This window comes from Oxyura jamaicensis, chromosome 24 (genome assembly GCF_011077185.1).
Source record: "Oxyura jamaicensis isolate SHBP4307 breed ruddy duck chromosome 24, BPBGC_Ojam_1.0, whole genome shotgun sequence".
In the NCBI taxonomy this organism is placed as follows: Eukaryota; Metazoa; Chordata; class Aves; order Anseriformes; family Anatidae; genus Oxyura; species Oxyura jamaicensis.
In genome coordinates this window covers 1,917,785-1,944,005 of record NC_048916.1, presented here as the reverse complement: position 1 = coordinate 1,944,005, position 26,221 = coordinate 1,917,785, and the positions used below count along the sequence as shown (strand labels likewise).

Genomic DNA, 26,221 nt, shown 5'->3' with positions numbered 1-26,221 from the left:
TTTAAATGGCCTGCGGCAGTTTGTGTAGCACACTCAGTTCTTGTAAGCAATGATTACATGATAATCTCTTGGTAGAAATAAACACCTATCCCACAACTTTTAAGAAACTATTAAGGCTCTTGTGAAACTCTAGCGAGGATCTCAGTGTGATGAAAACAGGCTGCACTTCCATTTTTTAATTAAAAAAGGTAATGGCAGAGAGGTATCAGACTGAAAGCCCTTTCAGTTTCAGGTCTTTGCTGGCCAAACTGTGGAAAAAGGGCTATTGTCAGCAAACTTCTTCCTCTTGGACTTCTACCCACGCGTGTGCTCCTGGGTGCAGCTCTGCAGTACTCATCTGGAGCAGTTTTCACTCCCCAGTGCATGGGGACATAGGAGCAAACGCTACCTGGACACACAGCCTAGCTTAAATATACCCTCAGCCAGTCCCAGCATACACCCAAAATCTAACTCGAGCTCTTCTCTGCCCTCCGGTATATTGTGTGGAAATTAAGTTACTTATTAAAACCAAAGGCTCTATACTTGCAGTAGCTTAAAGGTTATTTTTCAACCAAAGTGGAAGGAACTCATCAGATAGGTGGCAGCTGAACCATGGAACAGGCTGTACTTTGTTCTCGCAAGGCAGTGTGCTATTCCATCCAGCATGTAGCTCTTCCACATCAGAAGCTGACGGTGACTGATGCTCTTTCCCCAACGATCACAGGCTTCAAAAGCAAAGAGAATGGGCTCCAGTCAAGCAGTCATGCATGTCAAGGTAGCTCATGTAGGCAACCGGTTTAGCAGACAGTTATGGAAGGAGATGGTGGTGATTCAAACGACTCTTAAACACTTAGCAGCAACGATCTCAGCGACGCACTGAACTCATGCAATTAGATGCACGTTTCTTGTTTTGTTAAACTTAATGCCAGAGACAAAGTCACACGGTTACTTGCAAGAGGATTCACTCTAAGGTGCTTCACACTGTAATCATCTTTCAGCACTTGATTGTAAGTTTTGACACTGAGAACTTTATTATAAATAGAACTAACAGAGCGGGATTACCGTGATTATTCTTTGAATTTAGAGGCTCTTTCACATAAGCAATACAAGGAAATTGTCATTTCTTCCGCTTCTCATTTCTAGCTTCACAACTAAAAGGATTTGTACAAGGACTTAAGAATGTCCTCGCCTACCTCCAAGACCACGGCCTTTTGGCTTGTTTGACAGACTTAAGGTACAAGAGGCACAAAATTCGACAAAGTAGGACAGGTATTCAAAAGAGCGTTATCACCCCATATCCTGTTCCTGTGGCCTATAAACTATTTCAAGCACTTACTTTAAAATGGTGTATTGGTGTTCTGCTTATTCAATGCCTGCAGCTAGCTACTTTGTAAATTTAAATACCCAGTTTCCTCCAGCCCACCCATAAGTAGGGCAGCTACTGTACAGAAAGACTGACACACCCAGCCCAAAGCTCAGCAGAACAATTTGCTCTGCTTAGTTGCAGTTGGTCTGAACAGCAACACACAAAGCTCCAGCTGAGGCTTCTGTCATGAAGCTCCACTAGCACTGGAAAGTGCAGAACTTTAAGGCTCGGCTCTTTAAATATATTATATTTAATAAGACGTAACTCAGACCAGAACACATTAAAAAAAAAGAGACCACAAGAGAAACCATGTTAGAAAGAACCATCTCACAAAGGAAGATGGACAATCTATTAGCCCTTGGCAAGCTAAACAATCATGTACATAAAACAACAAGCTGTACAAAACTGAATGGAGATGGCAGGGAGATTCGTAAGGCTTTCTGCACTTTTATTCTTCTCCTGGTCCAACATTTCTTCAGATCTCATTCTGAGATAGCTTCAAGGTCTCATCAGAACAGCAACAAACTCATCTCCAGTATGTGCAAAATTCAAACAAATTTATGAAGAGAAAAATTGTAAAGATAAAAACCAAACTGAAGGCCAGGATCATGAGTTAAAATATTTCTTCTGAGTCCAAGAGACTACAGTTGGGGTAATTTGAAAACATATTCCAAACTTTTAAAACAAGCTAATCTTTTTTGACTGATAAAAAGATTTATTTGTTGTGGAAAATGAAAGGAGGATGCTTCTGGTGAACATGTTCTTTTTCCTTTCCAATATACTCTCCTTTGTTGACAGACTTGTTCACAGTGACTTTTTGTATCTCCTCCACTTCTCATTCTTCTCATGGGTACTTCATGGGTACTAGCTTATTTATTTATTTATTTATTTTTACAGCAAGAACCATCCTGAACAGGGACTCTCATACTACCCTTGACAGAAATTTGACACAAAAGTAGTATCTGCTCAACAAGAAGTTTGAGCTCAGAGATAGGGCAGAGGTATTTTAAAAGACTCTATATAAATATTACATTGAATGTGTTAGGATTCTACCTCCAGGATATGTTACAAGCAAACCCTGGTGTCCAAGCCACAATCTTAAGTCACATATATAAAATTAGTGACAGCTAGACTCCACTGAAAGGATGCACGATGCCTCTTCATGACTTTGAAAAACCATTGAGCTACCCCCCTCCAAGCAAGTTTTCCTGGTTAAGGAAGACCAACTGCTTTGTCTACAACCCAAAATGCACAGAAATGACAGATGGCCATTTGTAAAAAGCCTTTCAGATGGAAAGAACAAGGAAAAGGAAGACATTTCTTAAACGCTGAATGCCACAGAACTTGGCTCTAAAGCTCTGGACTGAAACATTTTGTTTTATAGATACAGGACCTTTGGCTGTGGAATTTCTACCTAGACAACACAATGCTGACTCCAGACAAGCAATGTGTGTTGCTTTCAGCACATGACAGAATGCAGTCCAATCCCTAGCCGTGATTGTGGTTGGTTGCCTTGGGTGGTAGGATAGAAGATGACAACCGATCCAGGGAAGCTCTTGGAAAGCGATCTGTTTTCAGACCAGTGTTCATAGCTGATCTTGGGTCTGTTTTGGAGATGGAGCTGTTGTCACAACCACAGTGGAAACTGCTTTAGTTGAGCCAGACACCGTTCCCTGCTGAAGATGGGAGGCTGGTACTGTTTGAATTCGGACCTGTTTGAAATGGGAAGAGAAAAAATTCAACTCATGTCAAGAACAACCTGGTGACACGTTGCACCTGCATCACACTGGTAACTTGTCTGCTTCTGCCACCAAAAATTCAGTTATGTGAACAAGACCAAGCACCAAAACTTATCAGGAGCAGAAAATGGCACAAGAATATCCATCCATCCACTGTTCACTTGGAAGGGTGACAAGAGGTCTCAAGATTAGAGAAGAACTAAAATCTAATTTGAATAAAAACATATATGTCAGCTGTTATTGCAAGTTTTCAGAAGGACTTGGACCCATTGGATATTTCACTTCTGAAGACTTGTTACTAGCAGTTCTTACAATAGATTACTTTTTTTGGAATTACAGAACACTAGGTTTCCAGACTGAAAGATGGTTATACAAAGAAGCAATGTGATTTCTTCAAGGAACAGTGATCTGCAGAAGCCGAAATAGAAAACACAAACAAACAAACAAACAAAAAACAAGCATGTAAAAACAATCCTTTAATCAATTGGAAATGTTTCCTGACAGGACTTTTAATTTTACCTTCATTATACTATCAGAACTTTAAAAACATTTAAAAACTGGATGCAGGAAAGGTAAAGGAAACGATGCAGTGCACGTACTTAATGCAGACACTACAGCCAAGCCGTGCACCTGTACTTTTTATGGAAACCCATGCGTCAAAAGTAAAGTCCTCGTGAATACGTCAAGTCACCAAAAAGCAAATAATAGCATCATTCTCCATGCCATTACCTGTGTGGCTTGGCCTTGCTGCTGCAGCTGCTGCAGTTGCTGTGCCGTCAGAAAACTCACAGGTTTGTTCCCAGCGATCAGTTTTGTCCCTGCTGGCATTGTAGTCAGGATGATATTTCTACCTAAGCCACTGATACTAAGGAAAGAGAATTGTTGAAAGGTCAATAAACAGCAGAGCTGGCTAGATCTTTCACAAATTGTTCTTCAGTTGCTAGGAGATTATAGTTACTTAACTGATTTATTAATTATTTTAATTATTTTTTTTTTTGGTCTCACAACACTGGCAAATACACTAGTGGAAAGATTTTTGTCAACATTTCTCACGACGAGAATTACCTATCACACGAACCAAACCCTCTAACTCTGAACCACGTCTGCTAGTCTGACCAGACCCGAACACTTCCCAAGGAATGCAGAAAATAGCTAAGCACGCAGTGTTCTGCCTTGAAATATTAACTGAGGGAGACACTACCAGGATTTATGGAAGAATAAACAGAAGGACTGCAATACCTGAATGCTAAAGGAACTTGCACTGAGGCAGTTAACATGGCATTAGTTTCTTTAACAGAGATGGTCTCAGATTGCAAATATTTTTTAGCTACGTCACCAGCTTAATTCTTGTTCAAACAAAGAACTAATCCAATAGCTGGTTTCAAGGCAAAGAACATTATTTTCTTCACCGTGTTTGCTAGAACCTACATCTCAGGCACCTACACAAAGACCTCATTCTCGCTGCCAGACACCATATTCTTTCAGTTTCTTGCTGTTAATTGTCCTATCAACAGACTTAAGTCACTACCACCACCTGCCTGCTAAATCCCCAAGAACTTAACTGAGCAGAGAACTGCCTCAGCCTATTCCCAAAGCAAAACTACCAGATGCAAAGTACTCACTTGGCCCCAAGGTTGCCCTTGATGATGGGGGCAGTCACCACACTCTTGCCTTTCACTGGCTGGCTGATCACTGACAGAGGCACCGTTATTCGTGCTGGTAGCTTGCCCTAGAGAAGTTGAAGAACATGTGAGGAGCCACAGGGAGAGAAACTGCTTGACAACATGCAATTACCACTCAGTTTGCTGCTCAGGAGCCCCAGGAGTAGAAAACAACAGCAGTGTTGCTGATGAAGTCTGTATGCTGTTTCAGCCTCATTAAAATTCACCTCCATTTCATTCACTTCCCAGCTGCCTCAAACCTGCAAACCCACGTCATCCTTGTGCTACAGTATTTCTCTGAGAAGGATCACTGCATCTGCACAGTTTTAATCCTTATGAAACCATGGCACTGCCAATTAGCTTATTCAACTTTCACGATACAACTTACAGTACATTCAGCTTTGGGCATTAAAATTGTATTAACGTACGAACCAGTAAAAAAAGTTAGTACAAGTAACAAGCACTTCTACTTGTGACCCCATTCCAAAAGAAATTATTTCAGAGGCACAGGGCAAGATGCTGAACTGCACTAAGTAGAACTTTAGATGAGCCAAGTTGATCTCTCATTCACTCAACAGGAGTTAATGGAAGACAGACAGCTGACTGCTGTCTGGTTATTCAGTATTTAGTTACAATTCCAATACCATGAAATTAGTTGCAGACTTGCATTCTACAGTACTTAATTTGAGCTTTTGTGGATATAAAGAGAAGTTTTCAGCGAGAAACCACCAGTCATAAACCATCATTCCTTTTCTCACCCTCCTCCACAAAAAGTTCAGCACTACTTACTGCCTGTGACGTAGATACTACCGTGGTGCTGACAGGCACCTGCCGCACAGCGGTGGCTCCTGTGCCTATAGTTATTGGAGTCCCTGCAGCTCCCGAGGCCACAGCAACTGCTTTTGAAACTGTGGCGCTCATGGTTGGTAACGAGACAGCTGAGGTATGGACCGTGCCAGCCACGCTCACTGCTGAGGAAGAGGGTACTTGCTTTGCGTGAGTAGCTACGGTAATAGTCTGCCCAGCTTTGGGTGGCATCACCCCCAGCCCCTGCACTATTCTTATAGTAGCAGCTGGCTTGGCCTCCGTGGTTGCCACTGTAGTAATGGCTTTGCTCTTCTGATCTGCCACAGTCATGCCCAGAGCAGGCATCAGTCTGAAAGCGGAGCTTGTTGGCTCTGCAGTCTTTAAGTCAGGAGTCACTTTAACCACTGTGCTGCCAGCTGGGCTGGAAGAAGACGAAGTGGCTGTGCTAGTCTTGGCCGGAGAATCAGCAGCCTGGACAGGATTGGATGTCACGTGCAAAGTTGCAGAGATGCCTTTCCCACTAGTACTGCTTCCAGCAGCTGCTGTGAAGAGGTCCTGAGTCAGTTTGACAGTAGTGACTTGCGATTTGGCCAGGGTGGCCATCATGTCTGGGGTGATGCGCAGCACAGTCTGTCCCTTCGCATCCGTGGTGATTGAGGAAGGCGGTAGGCGCAACACGTCCTTTCCTTGGATCCGAAAATTAGTAGCTGTAAGCGGGATGCCACTTCCTGGCTGGGTCTTCATGCCAAGCTGCCCTGTAATAGCCACCTGGAAAAGATCAGAGAAACAACTACATCAAACCAGAATGCAGTCCAAAGGCAGTCAGACAGAAGTAAAACTTCCCCACAGGCTGATGTTTGTGCAGTGTTCTTTTCTCCTGTGAGGACTGGAGCGACTAGCATTCAGCAGGATGCTAGTGCTCACTACGCTGCTGAAAATAGTTTTGGCTGCTCATTACATAGCTTTCACAAAACCGTATGAAATACTCTGGAATTGGTTCCTATTTTAAAAGGACACAAATGAAAAAGATCAGCATCTGAACACAGTAAGTTAAAGAACCTAAGTTAAAGAACCCACGCTAACACTTTTTTCACCTGTGCATGAAAACGGGGCTCAAATACAACAAACTAAAGCTGCATGGTACATCAACTCAGACATCATAGCTCACTGCAGTTTTCACTCTTCACATCTGCTTATCATGTCTGTCACAAGAAATGGAAAACAGCTTGGTCACTCTCGTCTCTCCCTCCCTCTCACCTGCTTGATGATATTCTGGCCAGCCACGTTCTGGATGACAGTGGTAGAGGAGGTGCTTGTGGCAGAACTGCCTGGAGAGCTGGTTACTGGCTTTACAGCAGGACTGGGCGCTGCGGACAGTCCTGTCACTGTGATGCCTGTCTGTCCTGTCACGGAGGTTCCTGGTCTTTGCACCTGCACTGGGCTGGTTTGAGCTTTTACTGGTAGAGTCATCACAGCCTAAAGCAACACACAGAGGCAGCTTATGAGCAGGCTAACACAATCCTGACTAATACTTGCTCTTTCTGTCTCATGCCTTAGCATGCAAATTCTGTACTTTTTACCGCAATGCACAAATTAATGGTGCAATAAAACTGGCAGTAGGGACAAAAAAGGGACACCAAACAGCATTATTTATACATAACAGTTCCTATGCTCTGTAATGCATTTACTGCATGTCCCAAGAGTGCAAGTAATCCCTGAGCACCTTACTGAAATACTAGGGAGATCCACAGATTAGAAGTCAGAGCTACTCCCGCATTTCCATGCAGCCAGTCTTACCTGAGGCAGCACTTTGGTTTGCGTGGCTGTAGCTGGAACACGGATTTGAGGCACTGATGTAGGTTGCTGCTGCGTTACCACCGGGGCTTGCTGAGACACAGCTGGGAGGCTGGACTGGGCAGCGACCACCCGGACCTGCGGCAGTCCCGAGGACGTGGTGTGACTTACCACCCGGGCAGGAGGTGCCTGGGGCCCAGGCTGAGCCTGTGAACTCTGGGCTGTGGAAAGCAACGTCCCAAGCTGTGGCATGGTAGGGGATGATACCAGAAGAACACTGTAGAAAAGATAAAAGCCAGAAGGGCAATAAAGACGTAGAACATAACTGAGAAGAAGAACCAGGAATATTCATGAGACATACGAGACAGAAGGGGAGCATACCTTTGGCTGGGTTTTGCTGGCTCTGATCCGGCACTAGATACACTCTTGCTAACTACAGACACCGGTGGGGGTGAAATAGGCGTTGCTGGCAATGCTGGTGCAGTTGGTGTCACAGGAGTCACCGGAGTTGGTGGCATGCTGGAGTCACTAAGGCTCAGCTGACTGGGCTCTGATGCGCTGCTGGGGAGTGCTTTCACAGAACTCTCCTTGTTACTAGACTTCTGCAAAGAAACCATGCCAAACATGAAGGTCTTTATAAAAACTGGCTGCGACTGTTGCTCTCTGAGGACTTTAAATGGATCTGTACAGTTACAAATGATGCCCTGGTGCAAAATCCTGAAGTCACAGATGAGTGATGGTCTGCCTCCCTCATCTGCAGCTACAAGTGGGCTGGTCAGTGTGGCTACTCTTGTTCTCAGGGAGAAGGGCTCCCCTTGGTTAATTTGCCAGCTGCGACTGTTTTAGAGATATTTCATATCAATACCAGAAAAATAAAGACATCCAAATCCTGACAGCTTCAGCATTGCAGGAGGGAGAGCAGCAGATATGTCCCACGCGCTCTGTTACAGATTAACCTCAAAACTGGATCTGAAGAGACCACCCCTAAAATAAGGAACCCAAATGAACTCCATTGACCCTTCTTCTCTCAAGATCAACGTGGATTACAGTCAAAGCTGGGAGAAGCAAAGCTCCCTCTCTCCTACTTCCTTCTGTGCACTGGTACTAGATTAACTCTCACATTCATCATATAATGAACTGTTAACTCAAAAAAAATTACCACCTATTTTATTGCTTTTTATCAGCCTCATTGGATGCAGAATTTACAGATCAAGTTAAACCCATACCTCATTCCCAATCACAGAAGCATCTGTGCAAAGAAATTTACCATTTTAGCTGGAGGTTTTGGCTTCTGCTGAAGAGCTTTCTTGGCCTTTGCTGCAGCAGCTTGAGCCTGATGGATCCGCTCTGCAAATACAAATTACTGGTTAGTGATCCTGAGCACAAGCAAACTGAATTACCGAAGTAGCCGTCCAAAACTCTAAGTTCGTCTTCAGAAAAGAAATCAAACACACACGCACACAGGGATGTGTAATAGCACAAAGAAAAATACCAAGGCAAATCAGCCCAAAAAGGCTGGAACAAAGATGTGTTGAAGTTGTCAACCTAAATAAATCTAGAGTTGCAGAGTGCTGTTTTTGTAACAAATACTCACTACAAACTAATACGCTGCTCTGCAAGACTTGATTTAAGTGTTGATGGGCTAACACTAGCAAAGTGACTAGAGAAAAAGGCTAGACTTGTGAATTAATGTTCATTATCCACCTGGACTGAAGAAGCTCAAGAGCGTGGCAAGTGAAAAACAATATGAGATTTAGACATTCTCAGCTCTGAAGATACAGAACCAAGTCGTACCACCAAGGCTTACCAAACTCTTCCTCACTCCTGTCCCGGTGTAGATAGATCCACAACTTGCGTCCAATATCATATTTCACGCATGGATCTTTCTCATAATGTAATCGATCCAAAGCACCACTAACAACAGTATTAACCTGAAATTCAGAATTCACAGGATTACAAGATGTCCCAGGTTGGGCAAGCCAGAGGTCATGTACAGAAAAGCCAATCCTGTTTGGCATAAAACCAGAGTCAGTTGCTACCAATCTTCTTTTGTGTAAGAACTGACTGAGAGCAGATGTTGCAGCATGGGGTTCTGCTTGCCTTTGTGGATTAAATGGAGCTTAACCAAACCTGAGCGTTCTGAAAACTGCCTGTTTCTGAATCTAATATTGGAGCAGCTGTATGACACAATGTCAAACCTGTGGCTTTTCTAGCTGTTTTCCTTCCTCCAGAATTCAGTGCAGATTTGCAGCAGCTCACCATAATACTACAGAGCTCCAATTTTCCAGTCGAAGCAGAATAAAAATGATTGGGCTTTTGTCACTGCATACTGCCTGGGTCTCAGCAGTATTTTTTTTAAGATAATACAATTGATTCTCTTGGATAGCATCCAACTTACTTGAGCACTTGTGACATCAGGAGCTAGGAACTGGGAATCTTTAAGCAGCTCACAGATTTCAGCACGGGTTCCTTCTCCATTAGGAAGGCGAGCAGCAGCATCACGAACTGAAATAGAAAATTAGAACTTAAGCTCCATTCCTAACCTGATAGCTATATACAAGTACTTCAACAAATATGTTTCTGTACTGTTTTCTTATCTCCAACTCTTACAGTGCCCACTTGCTCACTAAAAGCTAGTACCCATGGTCTCTCAGGGCCTCTGATGACTATATGAGCAGAGAATACAAATGAGCATTTTAAAGTACATCAACTGAGCTGGCTTGGTGCCTGGAACAACAAATGTGAAGACCAGCACTCAAACCCTGAATGACTTCGCCATGCCCCAATTTCACAACAGCAGGCTTAAACCACCACTCTGTTTTCCAGCTATACGAGCTTAGCTTCAGTCAGCCTCATGGACTCTCCTCTTCACTTCCCATTTTGTCTCAGATGGAAAGTAACAGATGCTTCATCTTCTAGTTATTCCTACTCCCAGCGTTTCATCAGCTTTATTTCAATTTTTTTTTTCTTCTTTCTTCTTCACTTACGTCATACCAGTTCATCTACTTTTCCCTTTATAACGTAGATTCCTAAAGTCATTGTTTGGGTGGACAAGGGTGCCTTTTTCTTTTGTTTAAAAAACATTTTTTGCAAAGGATGCCATCGCCTTACCAAGAGACAAGATGGTGACATATGCCGGCCTGTCTGATCGCAGGAGAGAATGCTCTCGGGCTTTGTTTAACGATGTTTCCTTGTCAAACACCCCCTTCACAGGACCAACAACCGACTCAAAACCGTGCATACGGAAAGTGAAAGCTTTGTGGGGCTGGCTGTAACGGTATCGTTCCTGTGTTTTTAAACGAGAGGACTGAATTTAGCATATATAGTTGCAAAGACTTGAACTTATAACTGAATATGGGTTAAGTTACTATCATTCTGTAGATAAAGTGTTTTTTTTTTTAATTAAAAGCTCAAATATTGCTTTATAAACTTATTTTGGATCAATACAAGCGTTATCTACTTCAAGCAGAATATAAAGCAGCACATAAACAAAGTGCCCAGGTGCAATATATCAGGTTCATACTTAAGTAGCTGCGCAGACTACAGAGGTGCCAGAGACAGGCACTCTGCCCAGCAAACAGCTCTGCTTGCAGTGACAGTGTGCCATTTCTTCCTCCTCTCATCTGGCAAGAGAGATTTCCAAAATTTAACCCGGATGGTCTACCATGCAAACAGCACACGTACCCAGGGAGAAGACTCCTCATCATGTGTTTACCCTATAAAATACATTTTTCCAGCAAGGCCACAAGCCTTAAAGACACAATGAAACTTGTATCCACTGCATACAAGATGACTAAATGTATGGGTGCACTTCTTGCCACTATCTTCTGTTTTTTACATTCATACTTGTTCAAAGAATATAGATATGTCATCTTCATCTGCTAGGAGAAGGCAGAGTAGAGAGAAATGTTGGCACTAACAATATCAATTAATTTTGCCCAATACCCATTGGAAATACAGCTGTTTTTGAGACAAGCAGCTGAGCTATATTGTTAGCAAGTTATCTGAGGCTGAGATACCTATTTCAAGGCAGAAAAAACATGTAAATCTTTTGTATTAACAGTTTTTGGAGAGTACACAACTCCCATCCCATACAAATTCTCTTGATTTAATGGTCAAATCTCCCAGTATGTTAAAATTAAAAATATTATCTTCTTACCTGTTCCTGAAACACACGTTTCTCTTCTCCAGTACTAGGCCGGACTACGTAGTCAGTCCTTCTGAAACAAAGATCACCATCAGTTCTGAGCAACAAGCCCGCAGCAATCACAAAGATTATCCCCAAGGATTAGCCACCTCATTCTAACTGCAAATTCTTCTGGCACCATAGAACAAACTCTGAAAGCATTTATGCTGATATAAGTAAGTCCCGCAGAGATCTTAAAGTACACTCTATAGCCTACCTGAAAGTAAGCAAGGACTGTAAATAACCTAGTAATCAGGATGCAAGTTAGATTACATGTCTGCTCAGGTAACAGGCGAACTTGGGAAAACTCAGCTGACTTTGCAAAGTATAGTTAATACATTTATAAGCTCACGCTAACAATTTCCCTCCTGTCCCATGATGTAAAATATTTTTCTTTTAAGCAGACAGCTGCTCAGATCTAGAGGTGCAAGGACCAAACTCCACAGCTTTAGCACATACCACAGAAGTTTTTAAGCAGCTTTATGTACTTACACTCTGGGAATTGGTGTTGTGGCATCTGAACTGTCTTCATTTTCCTATCAAAAAAAAAAAAAAAAGAAAAAAAGACATGTCAGCACTGGATACAGCCCATCAGGTTTTAGGCTGCTAAAATACCATTTTTTCTGACTCACTTTGAAAAAAGTCTGGTCCTTGGTCTCCAACCAGAGCTGAAACAGTGCTGCCAATTCCTTCTCATGATCTTGGCAAGAACCTAGTCCAAGAAATCAAGACACATAGGAAATAGAAATAATTTGTTATTAAGCCAGCTGCTGCTTGTACTTCCCAACCACCTACTCCCTTCCAACCTCTATGCATCACCAGTCACAAGGCATCTTACACACTTCACAGATGCTCCAGTTTCACTACTTAAACACATTCAGGCTCAGGAAAGTGCTAAAACCTATTAAGCCCCCTATGTTGGTATGAAGGATGGTGCTCCAACTCCAGGCATAGCAACCAAGATACTGTTTGAGATACAGCAACGTTACATTTGCAGATGGTCCCCAGTTTCCAAAGTGAACCCAGTCACCAAGTCCCTGAGGAGAAACAAGTGTCTACATAACCTCCACCAAAGGCTGTGAAGGGGCCAGAGGAATACCTTCCTGACTCCAAATCCCAGCCAATTTAAGCCTGTGAATATGACCAAGAGTCACTATAGTTAAGAAACAAAAATTCTGCCTAGTAGCTAAAGCAAAAATAAAAAATGCTAGACATCTGTAATTCACTCAGTATGAGCCTGGGCACATTTAATGTACTGTCAGCAACATAAAGTTCAATGCCTTTGCTCACTTATTCTCTGTCCACTCTTGAAAATAGCGTATTGTGAAAGCTTTGAATATAAAAGACATTTTTGCTCAGAACACAAAAGAACACAAAAGGCCTAACAACTTAAGTAATAACTCTGATGGACTTTCTCTCTGGGCTGTAGCAAGCTAGAGTCCTGGAGAAAACCACCAACCTTTACCACAGGAGAAATCATATAGAAGTACTAGTTACCAAGCAATTTCCACTGCTGAGTTTTTTCCTTGAATTCAACAAAAGGCGTGAAGCTGGATGGAACATCTACAATGAAAGATGTGCATTTCAGAGACAGCAAACAAGAGCAACCCCAAGAAACTACTGTTGTAACATAAATTGTCAAGTTAGACTCATAGTGACAAATAAAGCGTTTTGAAGTGATTATATAAGTACACCTCTAAATTTATACTTTCCCAAAGGGAAGGTTAGCATCTCGGAGTAACAGTGCAATCCCAAGAAAAGAAAAGAACAGGATAATGAGCCTTTCCTCTACAGGCTGTCAGACGGGATCCTGTTCACATGCTGTGAGGCACAAGGAACTGCTGCTGTATGGTAACTATTTCCTGAGCTCACATGAAACAAACTTGAGATTTACAGTGTTCACCAGCATTGTGAGGAATATTAAGGATCCACGTTGCAATGACCACAACAATATACACTGTTTCTCCCTTTAAAACTTCCAACTAAGCAAATCAGAACCACAGAATAATTTCGTTTAATAGGAACATGTGGAACTTTGCTGATCCAAGCCCCAGGTCAAAGCTTGGCCAACTTCACACTTCCAGTAGATTGCTCAGCGCATCCTCTAGTTTATTTTTTCATTATCTCCAAAGACAACCATAACCTCTTTGTACTGGGGAAAGGCTAATTTCTTCCTGCTTCAAACATCCTGCCTGAAGCACACAATCTAAACAGGAGAAACTGCCTCTTTCAGTTCCACATGCACTGGAATCAAGCTGGGTCTTATCTACTAGCCACATGCAAACTGAGCCTACCACAATCAAGAAAAAGAAAGCCATACAGCTTATAATAAAAACACAGTCAACAATGCAATGATTTATCTTAATGATGAATTAACATTTGATCGGAGGTATAACATAAACCAGCACTGACTGGAACTGAAGTACAAGCACCCTAAGTATTTTTAACAGCCATTCTTACCTCTGCTGTCACCTGTTAGGTACTGTAAGGCAGGTAAAACCAGTTCAGACCAGTTAGGGGCAAAGGAGAACCAGTTATTTAGTGCACTGGCAGGAGAAGATTGCCAGTCTAGAACTTTATCCTCAAGCTGAAAAGGAAAAATAAATATTCTATTAAAGATCTCACACTTTAAACTATGAATTTTTTAATAGAAGAGGAAAGCAAAACAGCTAAACGCATCCAGGGAAAGATTTTATGTTCATAAAAAAAATCACCTGACTTTCTCAAGTAACCATAACATGGTATTTCAGACAACAGACACCAAAAACAGAGAAAAAAAATCCCCACCATCACCAGCTTTGATATAAAGAATTTCTCTAATTGTGATCTAAAAACAGATATGGAAACATTTACATATGCAATAGACTAAAATTATGAAATATGTTAAAAACCAGAATGTGATATGCACTCCCAGAGAGCTGCCTTTTTTTCTGTGTGTGTGGAATCTACACTAACGTAATTTAGAGCAGGGCACCTCTGGAGAAAATCACTATTACAGAGCTATAAAAAAATCCTAAAACCTAATTTTGCTTTCTGCAAAGATTCCTAAATATGTGGGTGGTTCCTTACCACAGAGAGACTAGCAGGTCCTTCCAGAAACAGTATCTCCAAAAGGAGGAAAAAGAAGCTGGAGGATATTTCATTTACACCAAGGCATGGCTTCATCTCTTCAAGAGGTCTTCAAATGAAAGAAAACACAAGCAGAGTACAAGTTTCCTGAGTAAATGTACACCTTCATACACAGAGATGAACATTCCACATTTTACACATTCAAAGATCCACAAAACCAAAGACAATGTCCTTCATAGAATGGCTCTGGATGGAAGGAACTTGGTCCCATCCAGCCCAGCCCTGAGCACCTCCAGGGATGGGTCATCCACAGCTTTTCTGTGCAACATGCGCCAGGGCCTCACCACCCTTACAGTGAAGAATTTCCTCCTAATATTTCATCTAAATCTCTCCTCTTTTAGTTTAAGACCATTCCCTCCTGTCCTACCATTATCTACCTGAGTAAAGAGCCCTTCTCCATCCTTTTTATAAGACCTCTTTAAGTACTTAAAGGCCATACAGAGGTCTCCCTGGAGCCTTCTCTCCTCCAGGCTGAACATCCCCAGCTCTCTCAGCCTTTCATCAACAGGAGAAGGCACACCTTCAAGTGTGCCTTCTCTTTGTAGCTCTGAAATTCTGCTGCTGCCTAAGACGCTTCACCCCATCATGGGAGAAAGAACCAGAGAAAAGAAAACAGAAACAGATGTAACTACACCTAGTAAGATCTGCAAAGGTACTGCATAAATCTGAGCTGCAACATGCACTGAGCTCTTCATCCCCTCAAAGTATTCAGGCCCCTTGAAGCACTTACTCCTCTTTGACAGATGACAGAGGGATGGGGGAAGGATCCTGAGACAGTGATGGGATCCCGTCTGCATTGCTAAGAGAGTCAGCCAGATCTTCCACCTCAGATTTAATCATCTTCAGCTTTTTCTTCTTTTTATCTTCCTTTTCTTTCACCTTTTTCTTGAGGGTTGCAAGGTCAAATAAGGCTTTAGATATGACAAAAGGTAAGAAAAATAATGAGAAAATATCTTACTATATTTCAGTGAGGATCATTAACTATGTTGTTAAGCATATATTCAAAAACGTACATAGTACAAACTCATTCTCTACCAGTCCATTCCATCCTCCTACTTACTTCATGAGTTTTTTTTATTTCCCTTCAATGCACTGTTTTTATAGAAAAACCTGATTTTTTAAAACAACATATTTGGAATCAGAAAGGTGAAGGTAACTACTTAGAGCAGAAATACAAGTTAAATTCCATCAATTAGTTGGAAGCACCTTCAATAGAAACTGGAGTTATCTGTGTGCAACTGCAACTTACAGTTTCAGAGCAGCTAGCTAGCTATGTAAAGAGCATTCAGGAGAGACTTCCTCCATCCCTAGCTTTTGACACCGTGTTTACGCAATGCACAAGTACCAGTTCCAGCCACTGACCTGCTAAGGAACCCTTCCTGCCAGCATTCACACGAGTCATGATGTCCTCAAGAGTCAGATCGGCCGTCATTAAATCTGGGTGGTCCTACACGGCACAACGGTATAGAAAGGAAAATCAGGAAAGCAAAAAGCACTAAGATAGCAACAAGAGTACAGAAGATAACCAAATACTGAAACGTGTCAAACTTATCTGGGATCAGCATATAAAGTTATTCACTGCAATAAAAACAGGGAAGCCTTCCAACCCTGAAATCCAATTTTTTCATTGACTAAGTTTAGTAATCACACATCACTAAAATTACAGAATATTTCTAAGCAGGTAAACATAGACAACTCTTGTTTATGTCCTCCAGTGAGTAAATACAGATTACATTAAAGGCCTGAAGGGTGGCCACGCACACTTCTTGTCACCCAGAAGCACTTTACAGCTAAAAGAAAAAAGACAAACAGGTAACATCCAGTACCAGCCCCCCCCCCGACTTTTTGTCAACTTACAGGTTGACGTTTTCGTTTCTCATGGTGCTTCCTCAGCATCATCTTCAAGTCACTCTCCCCAAGTTCTATCCTGTCTGCAAAAGCAACAACAAAAAAACAGAGATAATTTGCAGATTTTTGTTTTCTTACTTTATAGACTACTTAGAATGCAGTTTTCTATTTGTTCCCACTCTCAGTAATCTTCAGATTCCAGTAAATCAAGGAAATTCAGTCTTTTAATCAATCAGTTTGTTTCAACGCTTTCTTCCTTGGTTGATCAGATGTAATTGCTGATGCCAGCATGGAAATGAAAAGTGAGAACCAGTTGTGTTGCTCAAAGGCTTTGCAGGCTTGATTACAGCAAGCTTCAGAGGGATTCCCTTAGCACATACTCCCAAACAGTTCAAACCAAAACTAATGGCTCATCCATTAAGGAAAAATACAACAGAAAATTCAGTAGTATTATACAACCTGTAAAGACTTATGTTAAAATACTAGCTTTTCAAGGAGAAAACTAAAACGTGAGATCTGGACATTTTGGGGACAACAAAGAAGAAGCATTACATGATTTCCCATGAAACAACAGACTTTCCTAGCCAAATTCTTGCAGGTTCTCAAAGTAATTCTCATCCCCAAATCCTTACTGACACCTAGTTTGGTTCTCACCTGCTGTTTTCATATCCAAGGTCGATAACGTGGGTATCACTCTCAGGGGAATTGGTGGACTTGGGCAACGTGCTGGAGAACTTGGAGGCCAGGAGCTTAGATCTTAAATATGCAAATAAATAAATAAATAAATACATTTCTGCAAGACTTACCACCCCCAAACCTAAGTAATCCTATTCCCATGTTCATTAGCATGCAGCCAATAAAAGTGGAGTCCAGTGTTCATTCCTCTATTGAAGAGGCTACCCTCACATTAAAAAAATGTTTTTTCTCCATGCACACCTAAATCTTTCCTTCAGTACAGGGCATTACCTTCTTCATCAGAAGACAAGGTGGTATCTCCACACTCCTCTTTCACTTCTCTCAGAATCTTCAAGTAGCGCCGATGTGCCCGTCTGTCCCGTTCTTCTGCATCATATGACGGTGAGAAATGCTTTCTCCTCAGGGTCATATCAGGGCCTCCTTTCCTAGCTAACTCCAGCAAGTGCTGGAAGACGAGATATGAGTGACATTAGCTATCTTGGTTACATCTCCGTAAGTTAGAGTGCTTAAGCTTAGCTCACATTTTCAGGATATTTAACATTTGGAGCTGATGTGCTAACTACCTCAGTTCTTTGCAACCCTTAAAATGTAAGGGAAATTTCTCAGACTGGCAACTTTAAGACCAGTATTTTAGACCATCATTTAAAGGGGTGAAAAAGGCAAGAAGGGAACTAATAAGAAATTTCTGCATCTTCATCTGCACACACAATGCCTCACCATCATTTTATATGGACTGTTCAGAGGACTCTAACCACTGGTCTTGTATACACTTGTACAGTTTCCATACCAAACGTGTAACACAAACACGGAAACTCTTTTGAATAAAAGATTTATCCCTTACGACTATAGAAGAAGTAGCTTCCCATACATTTCTGTATTCTTTTTCCCCTGTCACTGTGGGGTGTTTAATAAAGCCACTTTCTTCCTCATCCATGCATAGCATATGTTGCGATGCCTAAGCTTAATGAAATTATAAGCAAGCATTTACACAGGACACGTTTCAGATAAGCTGACAACACTATTTACAGAGGAAGACTTCAGAGATTTACAGCACCAGAATCAGTTTTTTATCTACTCTATACCAGTCTCCAATGAGGCAGTGGAATTCACACAACTGCCTATTTAGCAAAGTTCCTTGTTTCACAGTGACATAAATGGCAGAAAAATTGAAGCAGATTCACTTGTTAAAATGAAGTGCCAAGAAGGAAGCCAGGGGGTGAGATGGGCATGGAAAAACCACACTACGCTACACAAGTGAGAGCAATGAGAGATTCAAAATCTGAAGTTTGATATGCATTTTTGCAAACAACAATGCTTCTAGTGTTCTTGTATTATACAGGCCACCGGAAAAACAGAAAAGCAGCATTCAGTAACAGAAAGTCATCCGAGAATTAGGAATGCACAAACACCAAGACACTTTGTTGTAAAGACAGCTATTCATTACAGAACACAAGAAGGCGATGACCAGGCCCCAAAGACAAGATACTCACGTTGCGGGAAGCAAGGATCTGCTTGAGCAGGCGGTAGAAGTACTGCTGCTGAGAGCTTAAGTAGCGTTTGTACTGGGACTTAAAACAGAGCTGCCGGTATTTCACAACTTCAGGATTGAAGTGCCCATCTATAACAAAGAGGTAAAAATTACCTCAGTTTTCATTAACAGCAAGTTAAGAACTTATCACCAGAAACATACAAAAGAGTATCACACTCACTGACCCCGAAAGAGTTTCTGGGCAATGTGCAGTGGATTTCCAAAACGGAAGTTTTCACCACTGAACAATGCAGAGATGAGTTTGTTTTGATGCTCTCGGTTGTTTTCAGGAAAGCAAGGCAGAAATGTTTTTAGGTGGTCTCGCTGCGCATCTGTCAGCACCTCCTGCCATGTCGACAAGCTGACAACTTCGAAGAAGATCTCAGGCTACAGAAAGGAAAAAACAATAGTGAAAAAAATGCATACACGTCTTCAACAACTTTCTAGCCCTCAAGGCTTTTTGCAGTTAAGTAACATAGGACCCGAGACAGTGTCTCACATCAAACACAGCAAGCGACAGTGTAAGGAAAAAAGCTGAGGAAATAAATACTGTTATCAAGTAGCAAATACATTAAAAACTTTTAACAAACAAAACTTTTATTCTATTCTCAAATATAACTGTAAAACAAAAGGGATCTTTGTCTAGGAAAATAATGTGACAGAAAGGTCTTCTAAAAAGTTTTACTGACATTATTCAAAGTGTTATTTAACATCCTTTCCAGGAGTCAGAAATATCCCTTTTCAGTTTGCTCTCCTCTGTAAGCCCCAGGACAGGAGGTAAACATACTGTTTGTCAATGCTCTGGGAACATAAAACATTCGTAGTGCTACTCACGTCCTCCAGAAGGTCCTCAGGCAGACTAACCCGCGTTGTGCCCAGCATGCAGTCCTCCATGATCCGTGTGCCATTTCCTTCCCCGCATGGCCCCAGCTCCAAGGGGTCGGTCAGCATGTGATCCAGGGAGTCCATTCTCCTCTCTCTGCGGCTCCTGAGCAGGGCAGCAAACCCTCACCTCACCCACCGGTACCCATCAGAGCCCTTAGACCAGCTCCATCCCAGGCTCACAACATTTGAGTGAACAATGCATTTGGTGAACCCAGGAGCTGGACTCGATGACCCTTGTAAGTCCCTTCCCACTCGGATATTCTATGATTTTAAATGGTGGTTTACGCACAAGCTGCACAGCCTGCTGAAGGGACACAGACCCCCAGGCAGACACAAACTGCCCGTGGCACCAGAGGGGTGCTCTTGCAGGGGGCACGCCAGGCCAGCAGCCACGACCCTCCTAGCATGACAGGAAAGCGCTTCACGCTGCTTCCTACCCGGGCAGCTGTCACTAGCAGGAGGAAGCACCGCGCAGAAATCACTACGTTTGTATTTTGAAGGGTTTTGAACACGCAAAGCTAAAGGCGGGTCTAAGTCCAGGTTTCCTTCAAGCTCATTTCCAGCCCGGGATTTGGCCGGGGTCAGGATGTGGGAACAGCTGCACAGCCCTCGGCTTCCTACAGACCCACAGCCACAAACCTCGCGGAGAAAACACCTAAAACCCACTTAAAACAGGGTCCCCCGTCCCCCTCCGCCACCCCTCGTCCCCAGAACCCACCTCCTCACCTCAGCGGCGCCTCCCCCTCCTCACCCCGGGGCCGCAAGGACCGAGGGAGCCGAGCCCCAGCCGCCCTCCGCCGACCCCCGACCCCCGCTGCGGGGGGGACACGGCCCGGGGCCGGCGGCGGTGCCCCCTCAGCCGCTGCCCCCCTCAGGCCGCCCTGGGCGCAAGGCCCCGCGCACGCGCCCCATGGCCCCCGCCGCGCCTGCGCAGAGCCGAGCGGGGGAAGGCGGGCAGGAGGCCGCGTCGCTTCCCCGCCGCCATGACGGGGCCCGGAAAGGGCAGGGCTCTCGGTGGCAGAAGGCGGTTGAATCCGGAACTAATATATACATAAATAAATAAATAAAGCCCGGGTTTGGATAAATAAAAAAAGTAAATAAAGCCCCTTTTTCACCCAGAGGGGGAACGCCAGGGGAGGCCCGCATAGATCACGCTGCTCAGTATTTAGAAAAAAAAAAAAAAAGAAATTTATTAATTTCATTTTTACACCTGCCAGGTAGCACAAGACTATTAACACTAGAACAGTCACTGAATGTACAATAAACATACACATTTAAATAACAGCGGGCAGAGCGATGTGGGACAACCACTGCAGCATCCCGTGGAAACAGCCACGTTTCGTCCCAAGTGCCCGAGCAGTCTGAGAGGCGTAATTTTTCTTTTTTTAAAACAATTTTAATGGGGTGGGGGCACAGAAACTAACCCAAAACACCTACACAGAAAAGCCTGAAGCCCCAGAAGGGCCCATGGCAATTCCCATCTTTGAACAAAATGGGCCCTGTGCAGGTAGCAGAGTATTGCAGCGTTAAGCTCCAGTAGGACATTATTTTAAGAGACAGATGTTTGGGGTGGTTCTGGTTAAAAATAATAATAATAATAATAAAATATAGTAAATCCTATGCCTTCTGCACTGCAGAAACTGAAAAAAAAATGCAAACTTAGCTGTTTTTGTTGTGTTTTGTTTTTGTCTTCTTTTTAAAAACAGACCCTGTAGCACAGCTATGCCTTGGGGCTCTTCTTCTCTCTCCCCCAGTCTGGGTAATCACTATATTTTATTACTTCGGAATGAAAATTCACAATGCTTGATTTCCAGGGATGCTTCTCCCCCGATGAGGCATCAGTTTGACTTAAGACAGTGAATCACTTAATGCTGGTGTCAAGCTGATGGCCTACGTACACTACTATTACTGTGGGATAGAGCAGAAACTTTGATAAGGAAGATGTGAGTTCAAAGATGCTGTTTTACAATTGTTTTCTGGAACACCCTGCAGTTTTCAGTTTTAAATAACTGGTACAAGAACAAGCAACCTCATTCTGTGATCCTTTCTGACAAAAGTTGAATATAACAATTTATTTTTTTAAAAATCCCACACTTGCAATATCGTTAAAGACAAAGTTTGATCATCTCTAAAGACTATAGAGCTTTTAAGACTTAAAAAAATGCTCCTGTAGAACAGTGTGCATTTGCAATGTCCCATTTCCAGGTTTCCTACTTTCCTATTACTCGTACCACATTTGATTCATCTTATTAATCGAGCAGTCTGAAAAGAGACCCTTTTCTTGACAAAGATGCCACGATGCAAAGCCAAAACCAAGAGCTCCCTTCTGCTCGCCCAGACAAACATCGTAACGGCCTGTTACTCAAAAGTGCTCAGCAACATGAGTTCAAATGAATCAAGGACAACTGCAGTTGCTTGGCTGCATTGCTAAAGTAGATGACTTCCCAAATCCATTGAACTGAAGGACTCATCACTGCACTACACTAAATGGGAGCTCAGGTCTTCATTAACTTTTACCAATCTTGCTAATGCCCCAATTATTAGTTAATGCCCCAATACAGTGGTTGCAGTAAGAGAAGCGAAATCCCAGGCACAAATTAATCTATGTTTTGACAACTCACTTCAAGCTACCTCAAAACAGTTCTGAGCTGTCCAATATTTTAAACAGGATTTATCTCATCATGCACAGTCACTATTTCCATACCATATTTAAAATGTTATTTACCGAAGCAATACATGCTACAAGGCTTTGCCAGCAAGTAACAAGACATCCAATTTTTCAGTCTGAGTGTTTTCTCATGTCTAAGAGCTTTAACTCCATAAGGCCTGACACCACAACCTGTAAACATTTGTAACATCTACTCACATGGTTAATCCTCATCTCAATCTGTGGGAGTATAAGCACAAGAGTTCCAGACTTGCGCACAATGCAATGTAAGAAGAAATTAATTAAAAAAAAAAAAAAAAAAAAAAAAGAGATCCTCTCTTAGTTCTTCTAGCCTTTTTCAAGGGCCATTAAGACAAAACTTACTTCTTTGCTTTTGTTTTATAAATAAATGTATCCTATGTTGCACTGACATTCTGGGATGAGGTTTCAAGCAGAGTGAATGGAGGTTTAGACACAAACAGTATATCCCAACAACAGCAAATGGAGATGTAGTCATATTCTTGCAAATACCAGAATGCATTAAATAACCAACCAACAAGACCCGTGAAGGGGGAGTTATGTCAGAAAAAAATACACTGCCTTAAAAGATAAAACTTTCCCTTTCTCCTGGTCCCTAAGAATGAGTTCTGTACGTAGACCAGGTCTACCAAAGCAGGCAACTTGCAGATGGCTTTCTGTGTCCCATAAATAGTGGTCCACTGGTGTTTTTCTTGTACATGTTTCCTGAGTCCAAGGCTGGTCATTTTATGAAACTGTCCAAAGGAATTACAGTGCATTGTTAACAAGGTGTTTGGAAAATCAGCATAACCAACTCTCCATTCAGTCTTCAAGAGAAAAATACATCCACTTTGAGGTGGCAACAGAGACAACTACCCTGCATCTTCAGAGGTGTACTCCTGTACCTGCTTCTCCTGGCACAGCTATCGCTAGAGGTCACAGCAGAAGCTCCTATGCAGGCTAAGGTGAAACTTTTTTGTTTACAGGCAAAAATGCAATTTTCCCTACAAACTCTGGAGGGGAAAAGAGATAACAGTGGCTCTGTATTACTGTTATGTGCTACTAGGGTTTTGATCAGTTTGTTCCAAACATGGGGTTAAGACTGCACTTTTCCTTCTTCTGGAACTGCTTGGTAAAGTAGGGCAGGGGAGACAGCATGTAAACAGTTTGAGGGGTTGGAAAAATAATAATTTAATGGACTGCTTCTGCACGTCTTCACAGCTTCATTGCTATATCCATCCCCACACGCATACACAGTCACTGCTTTGCTGCTGCCCTTTTTCTTCAGGCAGTCTGCTCTCAAGCATATATTCCCTTTCACCTTGGCTGTTGAAACAAAGACAGAAGAAGCGGTTCTGCCATACTCTGGCAATTTACATCCTCTTGTTTAACAGCTCCTATTAAAAATATACATACAACATAATCTGTCAATTAGCCTTCAGTTGGGCAAGCTTTTCTCTTCCAATTGAAATAAGAGTTGTTTACCAAAGACACTTCCCGGAAGGAAGAAACAATGGTCAGCAGACATGCCAAAAAAGTCCAGGGCAAGCAGGTTTCACTTCTCCTTTTGTCCTTTTTGTTAAAAGCTGCATAAAATAGTATCCCAGAAGGATTTTGAGGGTACTTCATGGTCACTGAGGACTTCAACCCTCTTAAAGCATTGAGAAGAGCTCCAATATTTTAGTTGAAGTTAAGTGAGCATATACTTTAAAACATATTGAGCTCCAGGACACCCATATATTTGGGCTTCTGGGGGAGGTGAAAAGTACAAGCAAATGACACTGCAAAGCTTCTTCATTCATGTTCTGCTGAGAAAGTTCTTGGTTTAGTGATGTGCACTTCACTGCCCCCATTCCCATTGGTGGTTGTAGTGATTATGTACTGGGTTGTTTGCTGCTGATTACTCGTTTGAGATTCCAATGTATCAGCATGGGCTGGCGGCTGGGAAACACCAACCTGCACCTCACTGGAGAGCGAAGAGTTTTGTTTGACATCCAAGTCAGGTTGACCTTCAGATATCACATAGTGAGTCTGCATGAAGAATATAAAAAATAAGTAATTGATTCATCTTCTATAACTTTTCTGTTGTAATCATCTTCAACTTCCCTGCTGCTGTGCTGAAAGACATTTTGGTATGAACAAGGAATTTTGAAGTTGAGGATGTAATGCTTTTAAATGTTATTTCTGAGACCAAGGTAACACAAATCAGACCCTTGCTTTGAGGTACATTGGACTACTTTGAAATTTGGGTTAGTTATAAACAGTTAAACTATTTATACAGTTCATCCACCATTAGAAATTAAAAAAGCAATTTATAATACAACTATTCTGAAAGTTTCTTCCATTTTCCATATGTTCTAGCAGAAGTTTCATTTCCAGTGTCCAATATCAGTGTAGTAAAACTACCACACTTCCTTATGCTGGGTTGCTTCCTGGTGAGATAGTAATTCTCAGAAATGCTTTTGAAACTTGGCCTCATGGATACAGCTTAGTTGTCAATATTTTTACTGCCACTGAATCATACCTTCTCCTACAAATGTGAATAAGTGAACACTTTAAACCTCAAGGAGTCATACAAGGGTCTGACAGGCATGGGCCTTGCAAATGGCTAGGTGCAGAAAACTGTTCTTGACACATGAAGGAATATGATGCTACCTCAGAAAAAAAAAAATGATTTCCCTTACACATGAGATTATGTCTTGCCTTTTGTAACCTCAAAGTTGACAACATTACTAGATTTTACCAGTAGCAGTTTTCTCCTTAGCCTATGACACAGCATTTCTTAGCTGTGAGATTCTACCCAGCATGGAACTCACTACAGTCATTAAAGAAAGCCGATGTTCTTTCAGACAATACACTATGGACCTCTCTAGGTGCACCATTGCTCTCTGTGGCCTTGTCATCATTTTAGCATTCCTTTAACCTTCAATCTAAAGGCTTTAAAAGCTCGATACATTATTCTAGACTAAAATAAAAGGCCATGATTATTTTCCTTACCTGAGTAACTGCTTTCACTTGCCCTGTGTTGACAGTGGTGACAGGTGTACCGACAGCTGTCTCTGTGATCACATACTGGCCTTGAGGAATGGTCATCATCTGAATCTCAGATGCTGAAAATTGAAATTGGAGAATCAAAATATTCAATCAAACTCAAAGACCACCTTGAAAGATAATAAAGTCTTGCATCAATAACAAGAGTAGTTGTTGAGGCCTGTGGAGTTTTAAAAGGCTTTTTGCAACCTGAATTTCTGCTCAAGAGAATTATACCAGGTAACACTGGCTGAGGATTCTCTTCATGCATGTAACTGACAGCTTGTTCTACCCCCAAGAAATCACAGAACTATCATCCAGAGCTTTATAGACACGAAGTCATTTCATGTCACCTTCATCTCCTGTATGACTCTTTGAAGCATCCATCCAAATTTGAACAAGCTGCTATCCACTACATGGATTCCTGCTGAATGCAGGATCCTTGAATTAAAGGTGCCCAGTTTGCCTGTCCAGACTACATACCAAGTAATTATAGACGTACAGTAAAACAAACAAAAAAAGCTAATACAACAATTTTCATTTGTCTAAAATTGTTTAATATTCATAAAGATGTAAGAAGACATGCTCTCCCACTTGGAAGATATTCTCTCCCATTTGTTGGCTGGTAAAACAGAGAACATAGCACTTCTACACACTGGCCAAACTTCTAGTTACTGCTGACACTTACAGTAGCTCCGAAATGAGTTCCATGTGCTGGGAAGATATGTGTGCTGGACTGAAGACCCTTGCTGCTGCTGGAGGGATTGGTTTTGTGTAGATGTAGCTGTCTGCATCTGCGAGGGGCTGAGTTCCTGCTGAGACTGTTGTGAGGAGGGACTCAAAGGTTGACCCCCAACCTAAAAAAAAAAAAAAAGGTAAGTTCTCCAGCATGCCGAGGATTGTTTCTG

General features: G+C 42.2%; 2 protein-coding genes across 12 annotated transcripts in view; both read right to left on the bottom strand.

The window, feature by feature from the left end:
- Positions 1–1,657: 1,657 nt before the first annotated feature.
- Positions 1,658–20,552, bottom strand: NFRKB (nuclear factor related to kappaB binding protein). 3 transcript variants are annotated; one of them, XM_035345905.1, is made up of 26 exons: positions 20,337–20,552; positions 19,568–19,721; positions 18,919–19,120; positions 18,696–18,823; positions 17,476–17,650; positions 17,164–17,265; positions 16,519–16,592; positions 16,024–16,108; positions 15,392–15,572; positions 14,602–14,710; positions 13,993–14,119; positions 13,030–13,095; positions 12,165–12,244; positions 12,025–12,068; positions 11,506–11,566; positions 10,458–10,632; positions 9,745–9,851; positions 9,154–9,277; positions 8,614–8,693; positions 7,728–7,948; positions 7,350–7,623; positions 6,810–7,028; positions 5,535–6,320; positions 4,707–4,813; positions 3,814–3,949; positions 1,658–3,057 (listed from the first exon to the last, which is right to left on the bottom strand). In XM_035345905.1, the coding sequence occupies exons 2-26, from the start codon at positions 19,700–19,702 to the stop codon at positions 2,932–2,934; spliced, it is 3,924 nt and encodes a 1,307-aa protein (XP_035201796.1). In that variant the 5' UTR covers positions 19,703–19,721; positions 20,337–20,552; the 3' UTR covers positions 1,658–2,931. The 3 variants fall into 3 exon arrangements, with proteins under 3 accessions (XP_035201796.1, XP_035201795.1, XP_035201797.1); XM_035345904.1 differs by having other exon boundaries at positions 20,345–20,552; XM_035345906.1 differs by having other exon boundaries at positions 11,506–11,563; positions 20,345–20,552.
- A 235-nt stretch (positions 20,553–20,787) lies between these two features.
- PRDM10 (PR/SET domain 10) overlaps positions 20,788–26,221 on the bottom strand; it is a 44,164-nt gene continuing 38,730 nt past the window's right edge. For all 9 annotated transcript variants that reach the window (XM_035345910.1, XM_035345911.1, XM_035345907.1 and 6 more), the window contains 3 exons: positions 26,002–26,170; positions 25,281–25,393; positions 20,788–24,314 (listed from right to left, as the gene is read on the bottom strand). In XM_035345910.1, coding sequence (XP_035201801.1) covers positions 24,078–24,314; positions 25,281–25,393; positions 26,002–26,170 — 519 coding nt within the window. In that variant the 3' untranslated portion in view covers positions 20,788–24,077. The remainder of the gene's footprint in view (positions 24,315–25,280; positions 25,394–26,001; positions 26,171–26,221) is intronic.